Raw genomic sequence first — 20,809 nt, forward strand, 5'->3', positions numbered from 1 at the left:
GTTCTCTCACGTCAGCCCGCTCCTCCGCTCTCTCCACTGGCTTCCAGTTGAAGCTCGCATCCGCTACAAGACCATGGTGCTTGCCTACGGAGCTGTGAGGGGAACGGCACCTCCGTACCTTCAGGCTCTGATCAGGCCCTACACCCAAACAAGGGCACTGCGTTCATCCACCTCTGGCCTGCTCGCCTCCCTACCTTCCCGCTCAGCCCAGTCAAAACTGTTCGCTGCTCTGGCACCCCAATGGTGGAACAAGCTCCCTCACGGCGCCAGGACAGCGGAGTCAATCACCACCTTCCGGAGACACCTGAAACTCCACCTCTTTAAGGAATACCTGGGATAGGATAAAGTAATCCTCCTAACCCCCCCCCCCCCCCCCCCCCTTTAAAAGATTTAGATGCACTATTGTAAAGTGGTTGTTCCACTGGATATTATAAGGTGAATGCACCAATTTGTAAGTCGCTCTGGATAAGAGCGTCTGCTAAATGACTTAAATGTAAAATGTAAATGTAGTCGGCTCGAGGAATCAAACCAGTGACTTTTCAGTTACTGGTACAACGCTTATTAATATTATAATGAGTTGCTTTCCTTTTATCATTAAAACATTCCTTTCCAGCTTGTGGTCGTGTTTTCTTCAAATGAGACACTGGAGGAGAGGGAAAGATCAAACTGATTATTTATTTAGTCTTGTGTCACTCATTTTCAGTTTTTCAAGTTTATGCAGACACACACACACATGCAGGCACACACACACACACACACACACACACGTTCCACGCCAATGCTCCTGGTTTCTACAGTAGCTGCTCATGTGATCATGTACACAGACTGCATGTCTGTCTTTGTGGGGTGTCTGATGTGTTCACCAGTAACATACAGGAGCCAATGATGGTATGGCACGGTATGTATTGTACAGTATGGTATGGATGATGAGTTTCTGATCTTTTCCTATTTCATCCCACTCTGAAATGTACCACGTGATCGTAATAATGATATTCTCTTCACACCCTCCACTCACTGAGGGTCAGAGGTCACAGTCAAACTAGAGTGTTCATCATCTTTATAAACATGTTAAAAACGCTAACTACTTGTGATCACTTTACCCGCTGAATCACTCGAACAGTTATCTACCATGAGGTAAAGTTATCTAACATGAGGTAAAGTTATCTATCATTTGGTAAAGTTATCTACCATGAGGTAAAGTTATGTAACATGAGGTAAATGGGGCAGCAGGTAGCCTAGTGGAGCGTTGGGCCAGTAATCGAAAGGTTGCTGGATCAAATCCCCGAGCTGACAAGGTAAAAATCTGTCGTTCTGCCCCTGAGCAAGGCAGTTAACCCACTGTTCCCCGGGCACGGAAGACGTGGATGTCGATTAAGGCAGCCCCCCGCCCCTCTCTGATTCAGAGGGGTTGGGTTAAATGCGGAATACACATTTCAGTTGAAGGCATCAGCTGTACAACTGACGAGGTATCCCCCTTTTCCCTACAGTTCAACAAAACCATGTTCTTCATTCCTACAGTACAACAACAGCCCCTTCTAGTGGTCAGAAGTGTTGTGTGCAGGACCCTGAGTTTTTACTGACATTGTGACCTTCTAGACAGGTCATGTGGGCAGGAGACAGGTAATATGGACCTAGTAATGAGTTCTGCACCACAGACACATCGCAGTGCACTACCTACAGTGCAATAAAGCATAACACTATTATCAGACTGCCCCACCAGTAGGAATCAGGTCAAGTTGTCATCCTACTGGAGGCTTTACATGGGGGAAAGGAACATTTATTGAAAATATTATAACTTTTTAATATCAATGCATTAAGTTGTATACAAAAGAAATCTAGTTTAATTGTCACAAAACGTTAAAATATTTATCCAAAAACCAGATGTGTTTATCGTTGCTCCTCCTTATGATGTAACTTCCGCTCAATAAGAGAAAGTGTGTCTTTCCCGCCTTTATTTGCTTTGCACCGACAGACTGGAACTCAACACGCAGCACACAGTTGTTTGTAATAAGGGGTCACCATGTCTATTTCTTATCTGTTTGGTTTATTATTGACAATCCTGTTCGTTCAAGGTAAGAGATTGTGTTTTGACTTTGTATTTTTTCTGGGTGAAGCTGACATTTTGTGTCTTAAGTCTCCCCAATTCCTGACACATATTTACAGTAGTGTAGTTGGTTTAGCTTTTTCAATGTCTTGAGTGTTTGCTTATCTCTCAGCCATTTGCCGTTCTCTTGAAAAAGTTACAATTCTCAGGAAAGAGAGATTGCAAAATATAAATTCTCCCTCAAATAGTTTTTCTGCAAAATGGCGTTGGCAGTAAAGCATTTTTGGGGCGTTGGCTACAGTACCAGCACTGTTACAGTATTTCTTTGGTTGTGAGATGTCTCTCCTGCTCCTACAAACTATATCACTACATGTTAATGTTATCAGGGTCTGTAAATTTAAACTGTTTTTATCTATTCAAAACACATCTGGTTTGTGTCATAAGTTTCAAATCTTCTCCTAACCCGGTGGTAATTGTTTTTCAACATACATGATCTCTTCCTCCTTTTTTCGGCAGGCTGTTGGGGTGGAGAAGAAACCAAGAATGTTAGTTGTGCAAGCCTCCGAACTGGAAATGCTTACAAATACTGTGTAAAGGACAAGGAAAAACCTAAACGTGTGGAGTGGCAATCAGTGGATTCCAATAAGGTAAGATTTCTGTTTATTGTATCTCACAAGACTCTCGTGACTACAACTACAGATGATGTACAACTTTCAAACTGGGTATTCAATATGATTCACAGGCTTCACTATCAGACTACTGTAGAATCAGAAATATGACTGTCTTTCACACTTCAGGGGAGGCAGGTAGCCTAGTGGTTAGAGCGTTGGGCCAGTAACCTATAGGTTGCTGGATTGAATCCCCAAGCTGACAAGGTAAAAATCTGTTGTTCTGCCCCTGAACAAGGCAGTTAACCCACTGTTCCCCGGTAGGCTGTCATTGTAAAAAAGAATTTGTTCTTAACTGACTTGCATTGTTAAATAAACAAAAAATACAGACAGTTGATACAGTTTAATGACAACATGTAGAATATTGTTTTTCAGTGTTACTTTACTCTTATATTTTTTCTTCCACAGACGTCTATGTGGCTTGCTACGTGGCTTTGCCAAAACAAAGACACTACACATACACACAATGTGATTGATGTCAGCTACTCCTGCATCACCCTCCTGGAGTGTATCAACGTAGACCACACTGCCATAAGCAATGTGACTGTGAGTATGGCTATTTATCACTGCAGTTTAGGCAATGTACAGTTACCTTGTAAACTACAATACCAGACCAAACTTTCCAGTTGCATGTTAATAATTTGATATTGATGTTATCATATTTCAGGAGCATTTGACCCATTTCATTGTGTCTGGTGCATCAGGTGAGATGGATGTGTATATTGCTTTTCAAATTTGAGGAGCCTTCTTGTTTAATAGTTTTTTTCTCATATTCATATATATACACTGCCGTTCAAATGTTTGGGGTCACTTAGAAATGTCCTTGTTTTTGAAAGAAAGCACATTTTTTTGTCCATTACAAAAACATAAAATTGATCAGAAATACAGTGTAGACATTATTAATGTTGTAAATTACTATTGTAGCTGGAAACAGCTGGCCTTCTAGGCAGAGTTGCAAAGAAAAAGCCTTATCTCAGACTGGCAAATAAAAAGAAAAGATCAAGATGGGCAAAAGAACACAGATACTGGAAAGAGCAACCCTGCCTAGAAGGCCAGCATCCCGGAGTCACCTCTTCGCTGTTGACGTTGGGACTGGTGTTTTGCGGGTACTATTTAATGAAGCTGCCAGTTGAGGACTTGTGAGGCATCTGTTTTTCAAACTAGACACTCTAATGTACTTGTCCTCTTGCTCAGTTGTGCACCGGGGCCTCACACTCCTCTTTCTATTCTGGTTAGAGCCAGTTTGCGCTGTTCTGTGAAGGGAGTAGTACACAGCGTTGTACGAGATCTTCAGTTTCTTGGCAATTTCTCACATGGAATAGCCTTCATTTCTCAGATCAAGAATAGACTGACAAGTTTCAGAAGAAAGTTATTTATTTCTGGCCTGTAATCGAACCCATAAGTGCTGATGCTCCAGATACTCAACTAGTCTAAAGAAGGCCAGTTTTATTACTTCTTTAATCAGCACAACAGTTTTCAGCTGTGCTAACATAATTACAAAAGGGTTTTCTAATGATCAATTAGCCTTTGAAAATGATAAACTTGGATTAGCTAACACAACGTGCCATTGGAACACAGGAGTGATGGTTGCTGATAAATGGCCTCTGTACGCCTATGTAGATATTCCATACAAATGTGTCGTTTCCAGCTACAATAGTCATTTACAACATTAGCAATGTCTACACTGTATTTCTGATCAAATCTTTGAAAGGTAGAATATACAGCTTATATATATATTGTCTTGTTCTAGATGAGCCAAAGGAGCTTTTGGAGAAAGAGCCCGACAGTCAGAATTCAATTGCAGGTGAGTGTTCCTCTGTAACAACAGAGCAGAGCATATTGAAGGAGAGATGTTGTTTCCACTGGCTCTCTGTTGGGTAGTCATCAAATGCTTCTCAGTTATACATTTCATTAACTATGTCTTTCATTTTATTTTTAAGATGATGTGAAGCAGGATGTCGACAATGAAAACCCCAACCATGACAACACTCACACATGGCTCTTCCCAGGTGAGTGAGTCCACGTGATCATTGTGTGGTACAGTAACACTCTCTTATTAAGCTTAAAAACATGAAATAATATCGTAGCCAATATCAATGGGCAAAACTGTGTTCAACCATTACAAATATTATTGCATCTCTGACAAGTGATTGTTGCAGTCAAATTCCACTTGACTGTTGAGTCACAGTAACTAGGCTTCTCCAAAACTGCCCTCTGATGCCACTGATGGTCATTAGTAGCCTACCAAACTTGCTAACGGACAGTCGCTAATGGTGTGTTCCCTCTAATCACTCTGACAGAACCCTGGCATTCAGAGTTTGAGTAGAATAGGATCACCTGTTGCGCAGTGAGAGCCAGCTCCTCATAACTGGTTGATACATGGAATAAAATAAGTGTTCCTATATAGGCCCATGTTGCGCAACATTTTTCTATAGGCTGTGCTATGCATTTGCGTGAGAAAACAGTTTTGATGACCTATATTAAAAAGAGGAGGATCCCATCAGCTTTCTATAGGCTAGGCCTACTATATTTATTTCTCAACTTTGCTCATATTAAGCACATTTCTTCCCTTTACAACTGGAGTAGCCTATCTGGCTGGGCTGAAAATGAACCGCTGGAAAGGTGTCCTCCATTTGCTATTCAAGTGCAGTCTTTTCCCCTGCCCCTGTTCCCACAGAGGCATGATAATGGCTTATTCTACATACAAACCAATTTCACACATATATTATTTAGCATACTGTATGTAAAGACAATATTAAAGTAAGAATAGTCTGATGGGTGAGAATATTACCACTTGTGAATCATGCCCAGTGTGTATAGTCTATAAGGCAAGAAACAGTACTTGACTTGTTGGGTGACTTTTTCAAATCGAAGTCGCATGTTTCATGGTTTTCTTTTCTGGATTGATTTTATTTTATGGATTTATCGACCGATGGCCTGTAAGGTCTGGAAAGATATATCCATTTGTTGTTTGTTATGTTTTGACAACTATTTTTGTCTAGTATTAAGCCCAACTAAAAAGCTTAAACTTCTGGAGAACTCAGAATCCAGCAAAAGTATATGGACACCCCTTCGGATTCGGCTATTTCAGCCACACCCATTTCTAACAGTCATGCAAACTCCAAAGACAAACATTGGGAGTACAATGGCCTTACTGAAGAGCTCAGTGACTTTCAATGTGGCATAGTCATAGGATGCCACCTTTCCTACAAGTCAGTTCATCACATTTCTGCCCTGCTAGAGCTCAACTGTAAGCGGTCAACTGTAAGTGCTGTTATTGTGAAGTGGTAACGTCTAGGAGCATCAACGGCTCAGCCGTGAAGTGGTAGGCCACACAAGCTCACAAAACGGGACGGCCGAGTGCTGAAGCGCATTGCGCCTAAAAATCCCCTGTCCTCGGTTGCAACACTCACTACTGAGCAGTGTAAAGCACTTATGTAAAAATACTTTAATGTACTTCTTAAGTAGTTTTTTGTGGTATCTGTACTTTACTTCACTATTTATATTTTTGTCAACTTTTACTTTTACTTCACTACATTCCTAATGAAAATAATGTACCTTTTACTCCATACATTTCCCCTGACATCCAATAGTACTCTGGATAAGAGCGTCTGCTAAATGACTTAAATGTAAATGTAAATGTACTCGGTACATTTTGACAGGAAAATGGTCCAATTCACACACTTATCAAGAGATCATCCCTGGTCATCACTACTGCCTCTGATCTGGCGGACTCACTAAACACAAATGCTTCATTTGTAAATTTTGTCTGGGTGTTGGAGTGTGCCCCTGGCTATCTGTATTTTTTTTCAAATAATAATTGTGCCATCTGGTTTGCTCAATGTGAGACATTTGAAATGGTTTATACTTGTACTTTTGACACCTAAGTACATTTTAGCAATTTCATTTACTTTTGACACGTAAGTATATTTAAAACCAAATACTTTTCGACTTTTACTCAAGTAGTATTTTACTGGGTGACTTTCACTTTTACTTGAGTAATTTTCTCTTAAGGTATCTTTACTTTTACTCAAGTATGACGATTGAGTACTTTTTCCACCACAGCTACTGAGTTCCAAATGACCTCTGTAAGCAAGGTCGTCAGCACAAGAACTGTTTTGTCGGGAGCTTCATGAAATTGGTTTCTAATGGCCGAGCAGCCCCACACAAGCCAAAGATCACCATACGCAATGTCAAGCGTCGGCTGGAGTGGTGTAAAGCTCGCTGCCATTGGACTCTGAAGCAGTGGAAACTCGTTCTCTGGAGTGAACAATCATGCTTCACCATCTGGCAGTCCGACAGACAAATCTGGGTTCGCCAGATGCCAGCAGAACACTACCTGCTCCAATGCATAGTGCCAACTGTAATGTTTGGTGGATGAGGAATACTGGTCTGGGGCTATTTTTCATGGTTCGGGCTAGGCCCCTTAGTTCCAGTGGAGGGAAATCTTAACACTACAGCATACAGTGACATTCTAGACGATTCTGTGTTTCCAACAATTTGTGGCAACAGTTTCCTGTTTCAGCATGACAATACTCCCATGGACAAAGCGAGGGCCATACAGAAAAGGTTTGTCGATCGGCGTGGATGAACTTGACTGGCCTGCACAGAGCCCTGACCTCAACCACATCGAACACCTTTGGGATGAATTGGATTGCCGACTGCGAGCCAGGCCTAATCACCCAATATCAGTGCCCGACCTCACTAATTCTCTTGTGGCTGAATGGAAGTACCTGCAGTAATACTCCAACATCTAGTGGAAAGCCTTCCCAGAAGAGTGTCCACATACTTCTGGTCATGTAGTGTATCTATGAGGATCAACCATCCATCAATTCTTGTGTAAGAAGTACTTTCCCTGTATAAGGCTGAATATTTTTGTTGATACATTTCAAAGTTGAACAAATTACTTTACACATTAACACATTTCATCAAGTTTTGTTAATGTTGAAGCAGCACCCATCACTCCCATAACACGGCCCGTAAAGATTGGCCCACACTGGATCAAAGTATTTTATGATGAACAAAGCCCTGCTCGTAAACAGAAGTGGCTGTCACAAACCCACTATAGAGGGGGTCAGGAGATGGTTGAGTATAGTCCCACTGTAGAGGGGGTCAGGAGATGGTTGAGTACAGTCCCACTGTAGAGGGGGTCAGGAGATGGTTGAGTACAGTCCCACTGTAGAGGGGGTCAGGAGATGGTTGAGTACAGTCCCACTGTAGAGGGGGTCAGGAGATGGTTGAGTACAGTCCCACTGTAGAGGGGGTCAGGAGATGGTTGAGTACAGTCCCACTGTAGAGGGGGTCAGGAGATGGTTGAGTACAGTCCCACTGTAGAGGGGGTCAGGAGATGGTTGAGTACAGTCCCACTGTAGAGGGGGTCAGGAGATGGTTGAGTACAGTCCCACTGTAGAGGGGGTAAGGAGATGGTTGAGTACAGTCCCACTGTAGAGGGGGTCAGGAGATGGTTGAGTACAGTCCCACTGTAGAGGGGGTCAGGGGATGGTTGAGTACAGTCCCACTGTAGAGGGGGTCAGGAGATGGTTGAGTACAGTCCCACTGTAGAGGGGGTCAGGAGATGGTTGAGTACAGTCCCACTGTAGAGGAGGTCAGGAGATGGTTGAGTACAGTCCCACTGTAGAGGGGGTCAGGAGATGGTTGAGTACAGTCCCACTGTAGAGGGGGTCAGGAGATGGTTGAGTACAGTCCCACAGTAGAGGGGGTCAGGAGATGGTTGAGTACAGTCCCACTGTAGAGGGGGTCAGGAGATGGTTGAGTACAGTCCCACTGTAGAGGGGGTCAGGAGATGGTTGAGTACAGTGCTACTACACAGAAAAAGATAAGGTGCATAGAGGAAACCTTCTCACACTTTGTGCAGGACAACAATCCTGTCCCCATGAGAAGGGGAGACGTACCACATAGCTCAGCTGAAATGACATAAAGTGAGAGTGAGGTTGAACAGGATAATTCCTCAGCTCCAAAGGACAAAGGTGGTGTGAATGAATCATTGGAGTTGTTACCTGGTGAGCCAGAATCTACAACAATGACCTCTCAATCTAAGAAAAATAAGAATAGGAAAAATGCTAAAAATGAAGCTAGGAAAGTGGCTATTAAGCCGAGTGAATCGGAACCAAATAAAAACAGGATAAGAGTACCCAAAGGCAGTACAACTCTGGGGAATACAATTGAAGACAGCCAAACATCAATGTTGGCCTTCATTCAAACAATCCGGAACCAACAAACACCCAAGTCGCCCAGAGTACCAGGCTCCCCATCAGACTGGAGGTAGGACACCTGCAGAAAAGAAGACTGATATGGAGGATGTAATTCAGGGAGAAGTGGAGAAAAGTCCCCGTAATGAGCCATCCAGACAAAAATCATTGATGAATTGTGGAACATGAATGAATGAAATCATCTAGGTGTGAGTAGCTTATATTACTGGTTTCAGAGAATGACATTCTGTGTATGTGAGTATAACCTCTGTCACTGACATGGCTTTTCAAGAGAATGTGCAATCTCCAGATAATCTCACCTTAATGCAAACTCTCGATATATGTCACAAACAAAACCCGCCTTCAAAATAGAAACTCAGTTCCCTTAACCCAATGATTAGAAAACATCGTACCGTGAACCTTTTTCAAACCGTTCATCAGGTTTAAGTGCTCTGGGACCCATCGTTCCAAGTTTACAGAAAGTCAGTTGTAACGTGTACCCTTAGATTGGGGAAGCAACTACAGGGAGAGCAAATAAATAGAACAAAACAAGAAAATTATGCTACCAAGATCAACTACTGTTAGAAGGCTATTTTAAAACCTTTTCATTTGTGTGAATATGTCAACATCTGATGACTACATTTTGTTTTTCAGTTGGTGTTGTTGCTCTCGTGCTGGCCATTGCTGGTTCGCTCTTAGTGTTTATTTATGTGTACAAACCTTGGAGAGACAAACAGTGGTGAGTATCCTATATAACTGTTTCTATACCAGTTTTATAACTGTTTTTGTCTTTAAGTCAATTAGAATTGTTGCAGAGGGTATATGTTAGTTATGAGACTAGTTCTCTCTGTCTTACTACTAGGGTTTAAAATCAGACCAATGGGGTCCTAGCAGGTCACAAACAGGATGAGAACAGCCTGGAACTTGCAGGCCACTTACAAACTATAGACTTGTCGGCCATTTTGTCAAGTTACTGTTGTTTATCAAACATTATCCTTAATTTCTTATTAATGTAATAATCTAATCTTTAGCAACCAAGGCCACAGAGAAGTGGAAGCGGGTCAGGGCATTCCAGAACCAAACTCCATTCCTCTGATGCAGAATGAGCGACGTGATGCCAGGTAAACCTTTCCACATCCCTTTATTGATCTGTAATCAACCACTGAATGATACTCTCTCTTGTCTTCATCTGTTGCTATGGGTCATATTAGTTTCTGTCTCTATAGAACAGTAGCTCTCCAACCCTGTTTCTGGAGAACTACTGTCCTGTAGGTTTTCACTCCAACCCTAATCTAGCACACCTGTTTCTAATAATTAGCTCAGGGACGGGAAACTGGCAGCCTGCAGACCCCCGTTTTACTGTTGACAGCTAGAATAGTAGAATACACAAGGTGCAATTAAAAAATTTGGTTGTGCATCAGGAGTTTTTCTCTTGTCATGTCAGTCATTGAAAATCACTCAATCACTCAATTTTTTTGATTGGTAAATGAATCTGACCAGCTACCTAAACCTAAACATCGTCGAATTGCTGACAGTGAGGGTGGGCATTGATTTTGTATTGATATCATATTGACATGCATACATTTCTCTCCACCCTATGGCAAAATGAATAGAATCGCAGCAAACTTGCTTTAAATCCTGTTGAGGATAGGGGGCAGTATTTTCACGGCCGGATGAAAAACGTACCCAAATTAAACTGCCTACTACTCGGGCCCAGAAACTAGAATATGCATATTATTAGTAGATTTGTATAGAAAACACTCTGACGTTTCTAAAACTGTTTGAATGATGTCTGTGAGTATAACAGAACTCATATGGCAGGCAAAAACCTGAGAAAAATCCAACCAGGAAGTGGGAAATCTGAGAATTGTAGTTCTTCTTTTGAATCCCTATCGAAACTACAGTGTCTGTGGGGTCACGTTGCACTTCCTAAGGCTTCCATTGGCTGTCAACAGCCTTTAGAAAGTTGTTTCATCCTTCTCCTGTTACTGGGCAGAGAATAGTAGCTCAGTCAATGAGTGGACTGCCTGAGGACAAAGGGCTTGGTTATGCGCAAGCCTGCGAGTGCGCCGTTCCTTCTTTTTCTCCTGGAATGAATACGCTATTGTCCGGTTGGAATATTATCGTATTTTTATGTAAAAAATTCCCTAAAGATTGATTGTAAACAATGATTGACATGTTTCTACGAACGGCAATGGAACATTTAGACTTTTTGTGTCTCGATTTGCGCTCGCGCATTATGCCTTTGGATTGTGATCTGAACGCACGAAAAAAACGGAGGTATTTGGACATAAATATGGAGTATTTCGAACAAAACAAACATTTCTTGTGGAAGTAGGAGTCCTGGGAGTGCATTCCGCCGAAGATCTGCAAAGGTAAGGAATGATTTATAACACTAATTCAGAGTTTTGTTGATGCCAGAACTTGGCGGGTAGCTGTATAGCTTGCATTGATGGTTGAGCTATGTACTCAGAATATTGAACAATGTGCTTTCTCCGTAAAGTTATTTTGAAATCTGACACAGCGGTTGCATCAAGGAGTAGTGTATCTATAATTCTTTAAATAATTGTTATATATTTTGTCAACGTTTATGATTAATGTGCTCATTCATCGGATGTTTTGGTGGGAATACATTTTCTGAACATCATGCGCCAATGTAAAATGCTGTTTTTGGATATAAATATCGAACTAAACATACATGTATTGTGTAACATGATGTCCTATGAGTGTCATCTGATGAAGATCGTCAAAGGTTAGTGCTTCATTTTAGCTGTATTTTGGGTTTTTGTGACACATCTCCTTGCTTGGATAATGGCTGTGTGGTTATTGTTTGTCTATGTACTGTCCTAACATAATCTAATGTTTTGCTTTCGCTGTAAAGCCTTTTTGAAATCGGACAATGTGGTTACATTAAGGAGAAGTGTATCTTTAAAATGGTGTAAAATAGTCGTATGTTTGAGAAATTGAAATTATTAGATTTTTGATGTTTTGTATTTCGCGCCCTGCTGTTCCATTGGATGTTGCTAGCGGAACGTCTGTCATCAACAGGTTTAAATCTGCAAAATGTTCTCTAATCCCCATAGCAAAATGTTGCTTAGGGCCGCTCTGACTGCATGTGTGAGTGTAAATGTGGGTATGCAGACCCACGAGTCACTGTGGTCCCTCATAATGAATTCAGATTTCTGTGGCCCCCCATCAAAGTTGCCCATCCCTGGAAGCTGCATCAGGTTAGTTACAACTGGGGTTGGAGACAGAACCTACAGGAGGGTGGCTCTCCAGGAACAGGGTTGGAGACGGAACCTACAGGAGGGTAGCTCTCCAGGAACAGGGTTAGAGACAGAACCTACAGGAGGGTAGCTCTCCAGGAACAGGGTTGGAGACGGAACCTACAGGAGGGTAGCTCTTCAGGAACAGGGTTAGAGACAGAACCTACAGGAGGGTAGCTCTCCAGGAACAGGGTTGGAGACAGAACCTACAGGAGGGTAGCTCTCCAGGAACAGGGTTGGAGACAGAACCTACAGGAGGGTAGCTCTCCAGGAACAGGGTTGGAAAGCCCTGCTATAGAAGGCAAAGGAAGAATTACTCAATAGATCTGCATGGCATTTCTTAATACCAGTAATGTCTATTGGCAAGCAACAACTTTCAGCAAAGTCCCTGCCTTTTGAGCCCTGCCCAGGCAAGACATAATATATTCAAGCCAGAAGGGCAACTGGTGTATTTTTGACTGTGGTGTAATGTATCGTAGATGATTCCAGTTGTACCTGTGGGTATCTGACTGAACCTTTGGTACATGTTTTATCACAGAGACATCAGAAAGCCTGATGACGCTGAGACTGTTGAGGCTGTGGTTGTTCTCAGGTTAGTTAGAATACCTCTATTACATCTTTATACTCTACTCTGTCCTGGATCAGTTTGCCTTGCTTATCCTTTCAGTCATGGTCATCATGATATAACTTTTAGTGACCAAGGAGGTGAGCCAGGAGAGGATAGCAGGCAGCCCATGGACAATGAAGAGACAGGCGCTGACACCTCTCTGCTGAATGGAGATGCCAGGTAAACTGTACCACATGACTAATCACCTGTTGTCACGTCCTGGCCAGTATAAGGGTTAATTGTTATTGTAGTTTGGTCAGGACGTGGCAGAGGGTATTTGTTTTATGTGGTCCGGGGTGGTGTTTTGGTAAAAGGGTGTTCGATTTAGTATTTCCGGGTTTTTTGGTTTAGGGTCTATGTTTATGTATTTCTATGTGTAGTCTTGTAAGTGTGTTTCTATGTAGAGTTAATTGGGGTGGACTTCCAATTGAAGGCAGCTGTGTGGTGTTGCCTTTGATTGGAAGTCCTATATTAGTTGGGTGTGTTTGTCTGTGTGTTTGTGGGAAATTGTTCTGTGTTTAGCCTTGTGCCTTGCCAGACTGGCTGTGGATCGTTCGTTCTCTTGTTTGTTGTTTTTCGTGTTCATTTTGATTTAATAAATGTTCAAAATGAACAAACACAGTCCTGCTGCATTTTGGTCCTCCTTCACCGACGATAGCCGTGACAGAATTTCCCACCAACTAAGGACCAAGCAGCAGAAGAAAGGGGACTTCGAGTTGGACTGGCGGGAGAGATGGACCTGGGAGGAAGTTCTGGACGGGGCTGGACCTTGGCACCAGGCTGGGGAGTACCGTCGCCCACGGGAGGAAATTGAGGCAGCCAAGGCAGAGAGGCGGAGGTATGAGGCCTTGGACGCGCTGAGCGAGAAGCACGAGAGGCACCCCCAATAATTTTTTTTGGGGGGGGCACACGGGTAGTTTGGCTAGGCCTAGGAAGAGCCGGAAGCCAGCTACCCGTGGTTATATGGAGGAGCGTATGAGGTCGAGAGCGCCATAGTGCGCTCCTCAGCGAAACATCTCACCCCTACGCACGCACAGTCCGGTGCGCATTATTCCAGCCCCTCGCAGGTGCCGTGCTAGAGCGGGCATCCAGCCTGGTAGGAGGATGCCTGCGCAGCGCATCTGGTCGCCGGTACGCCTCCGAGGACCAGGCTACCCAACTCCCGCTCTACGCACGGCTACCATCAGGCCCCTGCACAGCCCAGTCTGCCCTGTACAAACACCCCGCTCGTACAGGGCTACTAGTTCCATCCAGCCAAGACGGGTTGTGCAGGAGGTAAGATCAAGACCGACTGTGCGCCTCCATAGCCCTGGGTTTCCAGCTCCTGTCTCTCGTGTGGACCCGGAAGTGCGTCAACCCAGTCCGACTCGTCCTGTTCCCGCTCCCCGCACTAGCCTTCAAGTGCGTAAACCCAGCCTTGCCAGTCAACAGTCACCAGAGCTGCCCGCCAGTCAACAGTTGTCGGAGCTGCCCGCCAGTCAACAGTCGTCGGAGCTGCCCGCCAGTCAACAGTCGTCGGAGCTGCCCGCCAGTCAACAGTCGTCGGAGCTGCCCGCCAGTCAACAGTCGTCGGAGCTGCCCGCCAGTCAACAGTCGTCGGAGCTGCCAGACTGCCCCGAGCTGCCGGAGTGGCCAGACTGCCCCGAGCTGCCGGAGTGGCCAGACTGCCCCGAGCTGCCGGAGTGGCCAGACTGTCCCGAGCTGCCAGACTGCCCAGACTGCCCCGAGCTGCCAGACTGTCCCGAGCTGCGAGACTGCCCAGACTGTCCCGAGCTGCTAGACTGCCCAGACTGCCCCTTGTGCCTTGCCAGACTGTCTGTGGATCGTTCATTCTCTTGTTTGTTGTTTTTCGTGTTCATTTTGATTTAATAAATGTTCAAAATGAACAAACACAGTCCTCCTTCACCGACGATAGCCGTGACACCTGTCAGTCCTCTGTAATGTAGGCTATGGATATGGAGAACATTTGTATCCTTCCCAATCGAGATCTTTAAATCCTTATCAATGTAATAATCTCAACTTTAGTGGCCAAGGAGTGGAGGATGGAAAACCGTCAGACAATGACAGAGCAGACACCGAAACCTGTCAGAAGACACATGTTGATTCCCCTCCACTGAATGTACCCAAGGTTGTCAGGTAAATTCTCCACATGAGGACTCCTTTGATAGATCGTCATTATCTGTTGAATGACAATCTCATTTCTCCCATGTATCATGTTAGTCTCTGCCTCTATGGAGGACAGTGTTGTTTGTGCTGGATGAAGAGTTTTAATCCTGATGATAGCCCTGTTATTGCACCCACAGGGTTAACAGCCAGACTGATGACACACAGCTTCTGGGTCAACCTCAGAGCAATGGACACGTGCCATATAGAAGGTGAGAATGTGTATTTATCTGTGTGTAAAGTTGCATGGGATGGTAGAGGAGGTTAAATAACTGGTTGAGGTCATGTTTCCTGATCCAGTCTGTATCTTACTCCACAGGGAATCACACCTGACCAATGGGGCTCCAGGTCAGGGTGCTGGTGAGACCCCTCCTCTGAGACCCCTCCTCTGCAGGTGAGTCACTCCTCTGTCATTTAGGTCATGAACATGTAGACCATGTGTGCCCCTCTCAAACAGATCCTTCAATTGTTATCCATGTAATAATCACCCTTAGAAGCCCAGGAGAGGAAGGCGGGCTAGAAGGGCAGGACAGGAAGTCAGCAGACTGTGGGGGAACAGACCCTGAATCCTGTCAGAAGACGCATGCTGAACCACCTCTAGTGAATGGACACCATGATGTCAGGTAAAGTTGACCACATATTGATACATTGGATAATCATCTCACCAACCCAATTATCCCCCAGTTCATGTCAGCCCAGTGTTTCCCAAACGCTGACCTGGGGACCCCAAGTTTTGGTTTTTGCCCTAGCAGTACACAGCTGATTCAAATAATCAAAGCTTAATTATGAGTTCATTATTTGAATCAGTTGTGTAGTGCTACGGCAAAAACCAAAACGTGCACCCCCAGGGGGGGCCCCAGGACCGAGTTTGGGAAACCCTGTTATCTCTATAGGGGACAGTATTATGGTGGATCATGAATGTTGATGTTGATGTCTTATTATTCCAACAGGGTTAACGATGGGACTAAGGAAGTGACTCCTGGTGCACAGAGTCCAGGACCTCCTCAGATGAATGGAGGACCTCCCATGTCTAACAGAGCTGCAGAGGAGACCACTGCTCTATTGGACAAACAGGCCTTGGACAAGGACCAAGTCACCAAACCTCCTGAGTTAATAGTAAGTACTGTTTATGTCTTCTGACAACTGGTGAACTGTTTGGCTTGTTATCTAAAATGACGGGGCTCGTTGTCTTTTTGGTCCAACATATTTGTAACTGTTGTGTTTTCCCAAGGATAAAGGACCTAATGATATGGAGTCAAGAAGAGGAGAACTGTAACAAGCGGTGGACGTTTGTATAAGAAAATAAAACCTAATAAGTTATGATAAGATACAGTAATATATGATATACAGTACTTAATATAAGATACACATATGTGACTAGCTTCATCATAATTAGTATTGTCAACCCCAAGACACATTCTGAGCAGTGTGTTTTACTGCACATTGATTTTCAGAAAGCTCAACAGTTTATTAAGTTCATTCTCTATGTGACAGGTGTAATCTGGATAGGTTAGGAAACGTGTTTAAGCAAAATCAGTTCAAATTCCAAAACAGCCCAGCCCAGATAACTAAAATGACAAATTATTATTATCTGAAAATGAGTGTGACTTATGACTGATTATGATAGAGCATGTCACATATTAGCTACAGTATACAACACTGTAATGATATGAAAGGATGGTAAGATCATGCTTACGCTAGTATTGTATACTATACATACAAGCAAATATAAATTACATACACATGAGAAGATGCATAAAACATAAACCTCTTTAGTAGAGACATTTCCAAGGTCCTGAGGTCTCAATGTCTTGTGGACATGTCAAATAGCTAAACATTGACCAGGTGTTATTTACACTATGTATACACAAATGTATGTGGACACCCCTTCAAATTAGTGGATATGTCTATTTCAGCCACACCCGTTGCTGACAGGTGTATAAAATCGAGCACACAGCCATGCGATCTCCATAGACAAACATTGGCAGTAGAATGGCCCGTACTGAAGAGTGGCTTTCAATGTGGCCCCGTCATAGGATGCTACCTTTCCAACAATTCATCAAATTTCTGCCTTGCTAGAGCTGCCCTGGCCACCTGTAAGGGCTATTATTGTGGCGCGTCATTGGCTTAGCCATGAAGTGGTAGGCCACACAAGCTCACAGAACGTGACCGCCGTGTGGTGAAGCGTGTAAGTCGCAATCGTCCGTCCTCAGTTGCAACATTTTACATTTACATTTTAGTTATTTACCAGACGCTCTTATCCAGAGCGACTTACAGTAGTGAATGCATACATTTCATACATTTCATTTCATGCATATTTTTTTTTTTTGTAAATGTATTTAAAAAAAATTGTACTGGCCCCCCGTGGGAATCAAACCCACAACACTGGCGTTGCACACACCATGCTGGCGTTGCAAACACCATGCTCTACCAACTGAGCAACACACACTACAGAGTTCCAAACTGCCTCTGGAAGCATCGTCAGCACAACTGTTCGTCAGGAGCTTTATGAATTGGGTTTCCATGACCGAGCAGCCACACACAAGCCTAAGATCACCATGCGCAATGCCAAGCGTCGGCTGGAGTGGTGTAAAGCTTGCCGCCATTGGACTCTGGAGCAGTGGAAACGCGTTCTTGCTTCAACATCTGTTAGTCCATCAAACGAATCTGGGTTTTTCGGATCCCAGGAGAACGCTACCTGCCGTAGTGCCAACTGTAAAGTTGGTTAGAGGAGGAATAATGGTCTAGGGCTGTTTTTCATGGTTCGGGCTAGGCCCCTTAGTTCCAGTGAAGGGAAATCTTAACTCTACAGCATACAATTACAATATAGATGGTTCTGTGCTTCCAACTATGGGGCAACAGTTTGGGGAAGGCCTTTTCCTGTTTCAGCATGACAATGCCCCCATGCACAAAGCAAGGTCCATAGAGAAATTATTTGTTGAGATCTGTGTGGAAGAACTTGACTGGCCTGGACACGTGACCTCAACCCCATCGGACACCTTTGAGATGACCTAATCGCCCAACATCAGTGCCCGACCTCACTAATGCTCTTGTGGCTGAATGGAAGAAAGTCCCCGCAGCAATGTTCCAACATCTAGAGGAAAGCCTTCCCAGAAGAGTGGAGGCAATTATAGCAGCAAAGGGGGGGACCAACTCCATATTAAAAACCCATGATTTTGGAATGAGACGTTTGATGAGCAGGTGTCCACATACTTTGGTTATGTAGTGTAGCAGAGACATCATTCTCACAGGGCCCAGTCTAAGAAGCTTTATTTTACTGAAGAAATTACTATTTGAGAGTTACAGCATGTTAGTTTTAAAATAACTTGCAGAATTTGTCCCAACTTCAGCAAAATATTTCACAGACATTTAACACACATCTATAATCCTACTTTCAGTAAAGAAAGTTGATGTACCATTTTCCTTTAGAGACTAGAGCTCTCAAACTCAACTCTGGACCTCAAAACAAGTTCCACTGCATTTTGTCATTCTTCCCCTCTAATCAGGGACTGATTTAGACCTGTGACCCCAGTTTAGTGCAATTAATTATCAGGTATTACAGAAAACCATCAGGCTCCGGACCTCGTAGGGTAAGAGTTGAGTACCCCTGCTCTAGAAAATACTACAACAGACTTTATTTAAACCACCGTTTTCATAGGAAAGCATGATTGGTCAGTTTAAACAGGTAACACTTCATATGGATGTTCTCTTTATAATGCATTATAGGAGCATTAATAACACCTTCTATTCATAATGCATCAGGATGCACAACATAGGTGCTAATAACTGCTCATGAACATCTATAACTGCATAAAGCATTATCACCAGGATGTGTAATGCCTTATGAAGCAAAGTATTACTATGCCAGATGCCATATTTGAAAAGCACATTAGGATCGTTATATTATACATTCTGTGCTCATTAAGTGGTAGGCTATATTCTAATTTCACTGCATACCCTCTTACACCTATGTAACTCTGTCTTGCGGGCATAAAGGGATAGTTCACCCAAATTACAAAACTACATGTTGTTCTTACCCTGTAAGCAGTCTATGGACAAGATAAGAAAGCAATCCATGCTTTGGTTTTGTTTACTGTACTTGGTTAGGGAAATGCAAACATTTTAGCATTTGTGGCACAAATCCAAGTCAATAACCCTGTTAAAAGCATTTTTTGCAAATCATCCTAAAGTGTCAACATTTGATTGTGTAGCTCAATTTAATCATTTTAAGATGATTTGGACATGAAGCATGAAAACAATGCAAGAAAGGGGATATTGTCTTAACATTACTTGACATGGGATTTGATCTAAAAAGTTAGCATTTGAAGACAGTGGTCAGGTAAACAAAACCAAAGCATGGATTGCTGTCTGAGCTTGTCCATATACTGCTTACGGGGTAAAGAAACCAAATGTAATTTAGATGAACTATACCATTTAACAGGAGTGTGGAACTCCTACGTGAAGTCGTTACAGTATAGCCCTCTGACGCAATTTCCTAAAGAGCATTTCATGTAGGTCATACCACTTAGCTTCATAATCATAAGGCATTATGCTGCCTGCTTAAAATGCTGTAGGAATATATAGACATGTATTAGCCATTAGTGCCTATGTCATGCAATATGATGTATAATGCATAGATTAGAAGGTGTTATGAAGGCAGAAGTGTTACCCACAGGTCTTGCAGAAGGAACTGTACCCCACATCCCCACCTACTAGTGACATTGTGAAAAATACCACACCTTTAGACATGAATTGTGTAGCTATGTTGACATTTGTGTTCACCGTTTCATTAGAACGTTTAACACATTGAGAGTGTCTGTCAGGTCAAATGACTTAGGCGAATGACATGCCCACGTACATTGAGACCTTATAACCTTAGTGTCAGAAAAGGTTCATTTTCTTCACATTTGAATTATGGTAATTTGACTTACTTGTAATGTATTTGATGTCATGTATGTGGGTTGGTCCCATACTTTATGAATGGTTTTCACCTGATGCTTTTATGGTTAGTTACCTTACACATGTATTTTGTTTCATTTCCTTATTACATTTTCATTACCATTTCATAGTACTATGCATTTTGACTGTTGGATTGATATGATCTACTCATACATTTCCAATAGAAGTGAGTGAGTTAAGCCTATTGTTTAATGAACGACTCAGGTCTGATAGATACAATTGTCCCTCATACTCTCATGTATTATATGTAACAAACTTTCTGCATGCATTTGAATGAGGAAACCTCCATTACTGTCATTGTCATATCTACTTTTTAGCCTGCAAGTTTAGGAAGACTATTCTGCAGGGTTTTGTGTTTTATATAATAGAAATGTAGAACCTAAGATTACTTCTTAATATTATAATATGTGTTTCATTCATTTCATCATTAAAACATTCCTTTCCAGCTTGTGGTTGTGTTTTCTTCAAATGAGACACTGGAGGAGAGCAAACTCTGATTTATCTAGTCTTCTGTCACTTTTGTTTTTAGTTTTTCAAATTCATGCAGACACACACACACACACACACACACACACACTAAGGCTCCTGGTTTCTACAGTAGCTACTGTAGACCCTCACAGATGTGATCATGTACACAACTGTACTGAGTCCAAAGTACTGTACAGTATGTCTGTCTTTATTAGGTGTCTAATGTGTTCACCAGTAACACACAGTAGACAATGATGGTATGGTACAGTATGTGGAGGATAATGAGTTTATTGATATGGACATTGTTAAGCCTATTGTTTAATGAACGACTCAGGTCTGATAGATACAATTGTCCCTCATACTCTCATGTATTATATGTAACAAACTTTCTGCATGCATTTGAATGAGGAAACCTCCATTACTGT

General features: G+C 42.8%; 1 protein-coding gene across 2 annotated transcripts; it reads left to right on the forward strand.

The window, feature by feature from the left end:
• Window positions 1–1,948: 1,948 nt before the first annotated feature.
• On the forward strand, window positions 1,949–20,361 carry LOC106606838 (uncharacterized). Of its 2 annotated transcripts, XM_014203213.3 has the most exons (16): window positions 1,949–2,072; window positions 2,561–2,691; window positions 3,121–3,258; window positions 3,380–3,416; window positions 4,463–4,516; window positions 4,653–4,721; window positions 9,576–9,660; window positions 9,953–10,042; window positions 12,726–12,779; window positions 12,882–12,974; window positions 14,820–14,930; window positions 15,098–15,169; window positions 15,277–15,351; window positions 15,452–15,580; window positions 15,908–16,073; window positions 16,189–20,361. In XM_014203213.3, the coding sequence occupies exons 1-16, from the start codon at window positions 2,021–2,023 to the stop codon at window positions 16,231–16,233; spliced, it is 1,401 nt and encodes a 466-aa protein (XP_014058688.1). In that variant the 5' UTR covers window positions 1,949–2,020; the 3' UTR covers window positions 16,234–20,361. The 2 variants fall into 2 exon arrangements, with proteins under 2 accessions (XP_014058688.1, XP_014058690.1); XM_014203215.3 differs by lacking the exons at window positions 12,726–12,779; window positions 12,882–12,974.
• Window positions 20,362–20,809: the final 448 nt, after the last annotated feature.

The sequence above is a fragment of the Salmo salar genome, chromosome 03 (genome assembly GCF_965601325.2).
Source record: "Salmo salar chromosome 03, fSalSal1, whole genome shotgun sequence".
NCBI classification, from domain to species: domain Eukaryota; kingdom Metazoa; phylum Chordata; class Actinopteri; order Salmoniformes; family Salmonidae; genus Salmo; species Salmo salar.

Excerpts from the sequence above, each read along its gene's own strand:
- LOC106606838 (XM_014203213.3), top strand. The coding sequence starts at position 2,021 with ATGTCTATTTCTTATCTGTTTGGTTTATTATTGACAATCCTGTTCGTT. Across the intron at positions 4,722-9,575 it reads TCACACATGGCTCTTCCCAG|TTGGTGTTGTTGCTCTCGTG; the intron begins GTGAGTGAGTCC and ends TTTGTTTTTCAG. Across the intron at positions 15,581-15,907 it reads AATGGACACCATGATGTCAG|GGTTAACGATGGGACTAAGG; the intron begins GTAAAGTTGACC and ends TTATTCCAACAG.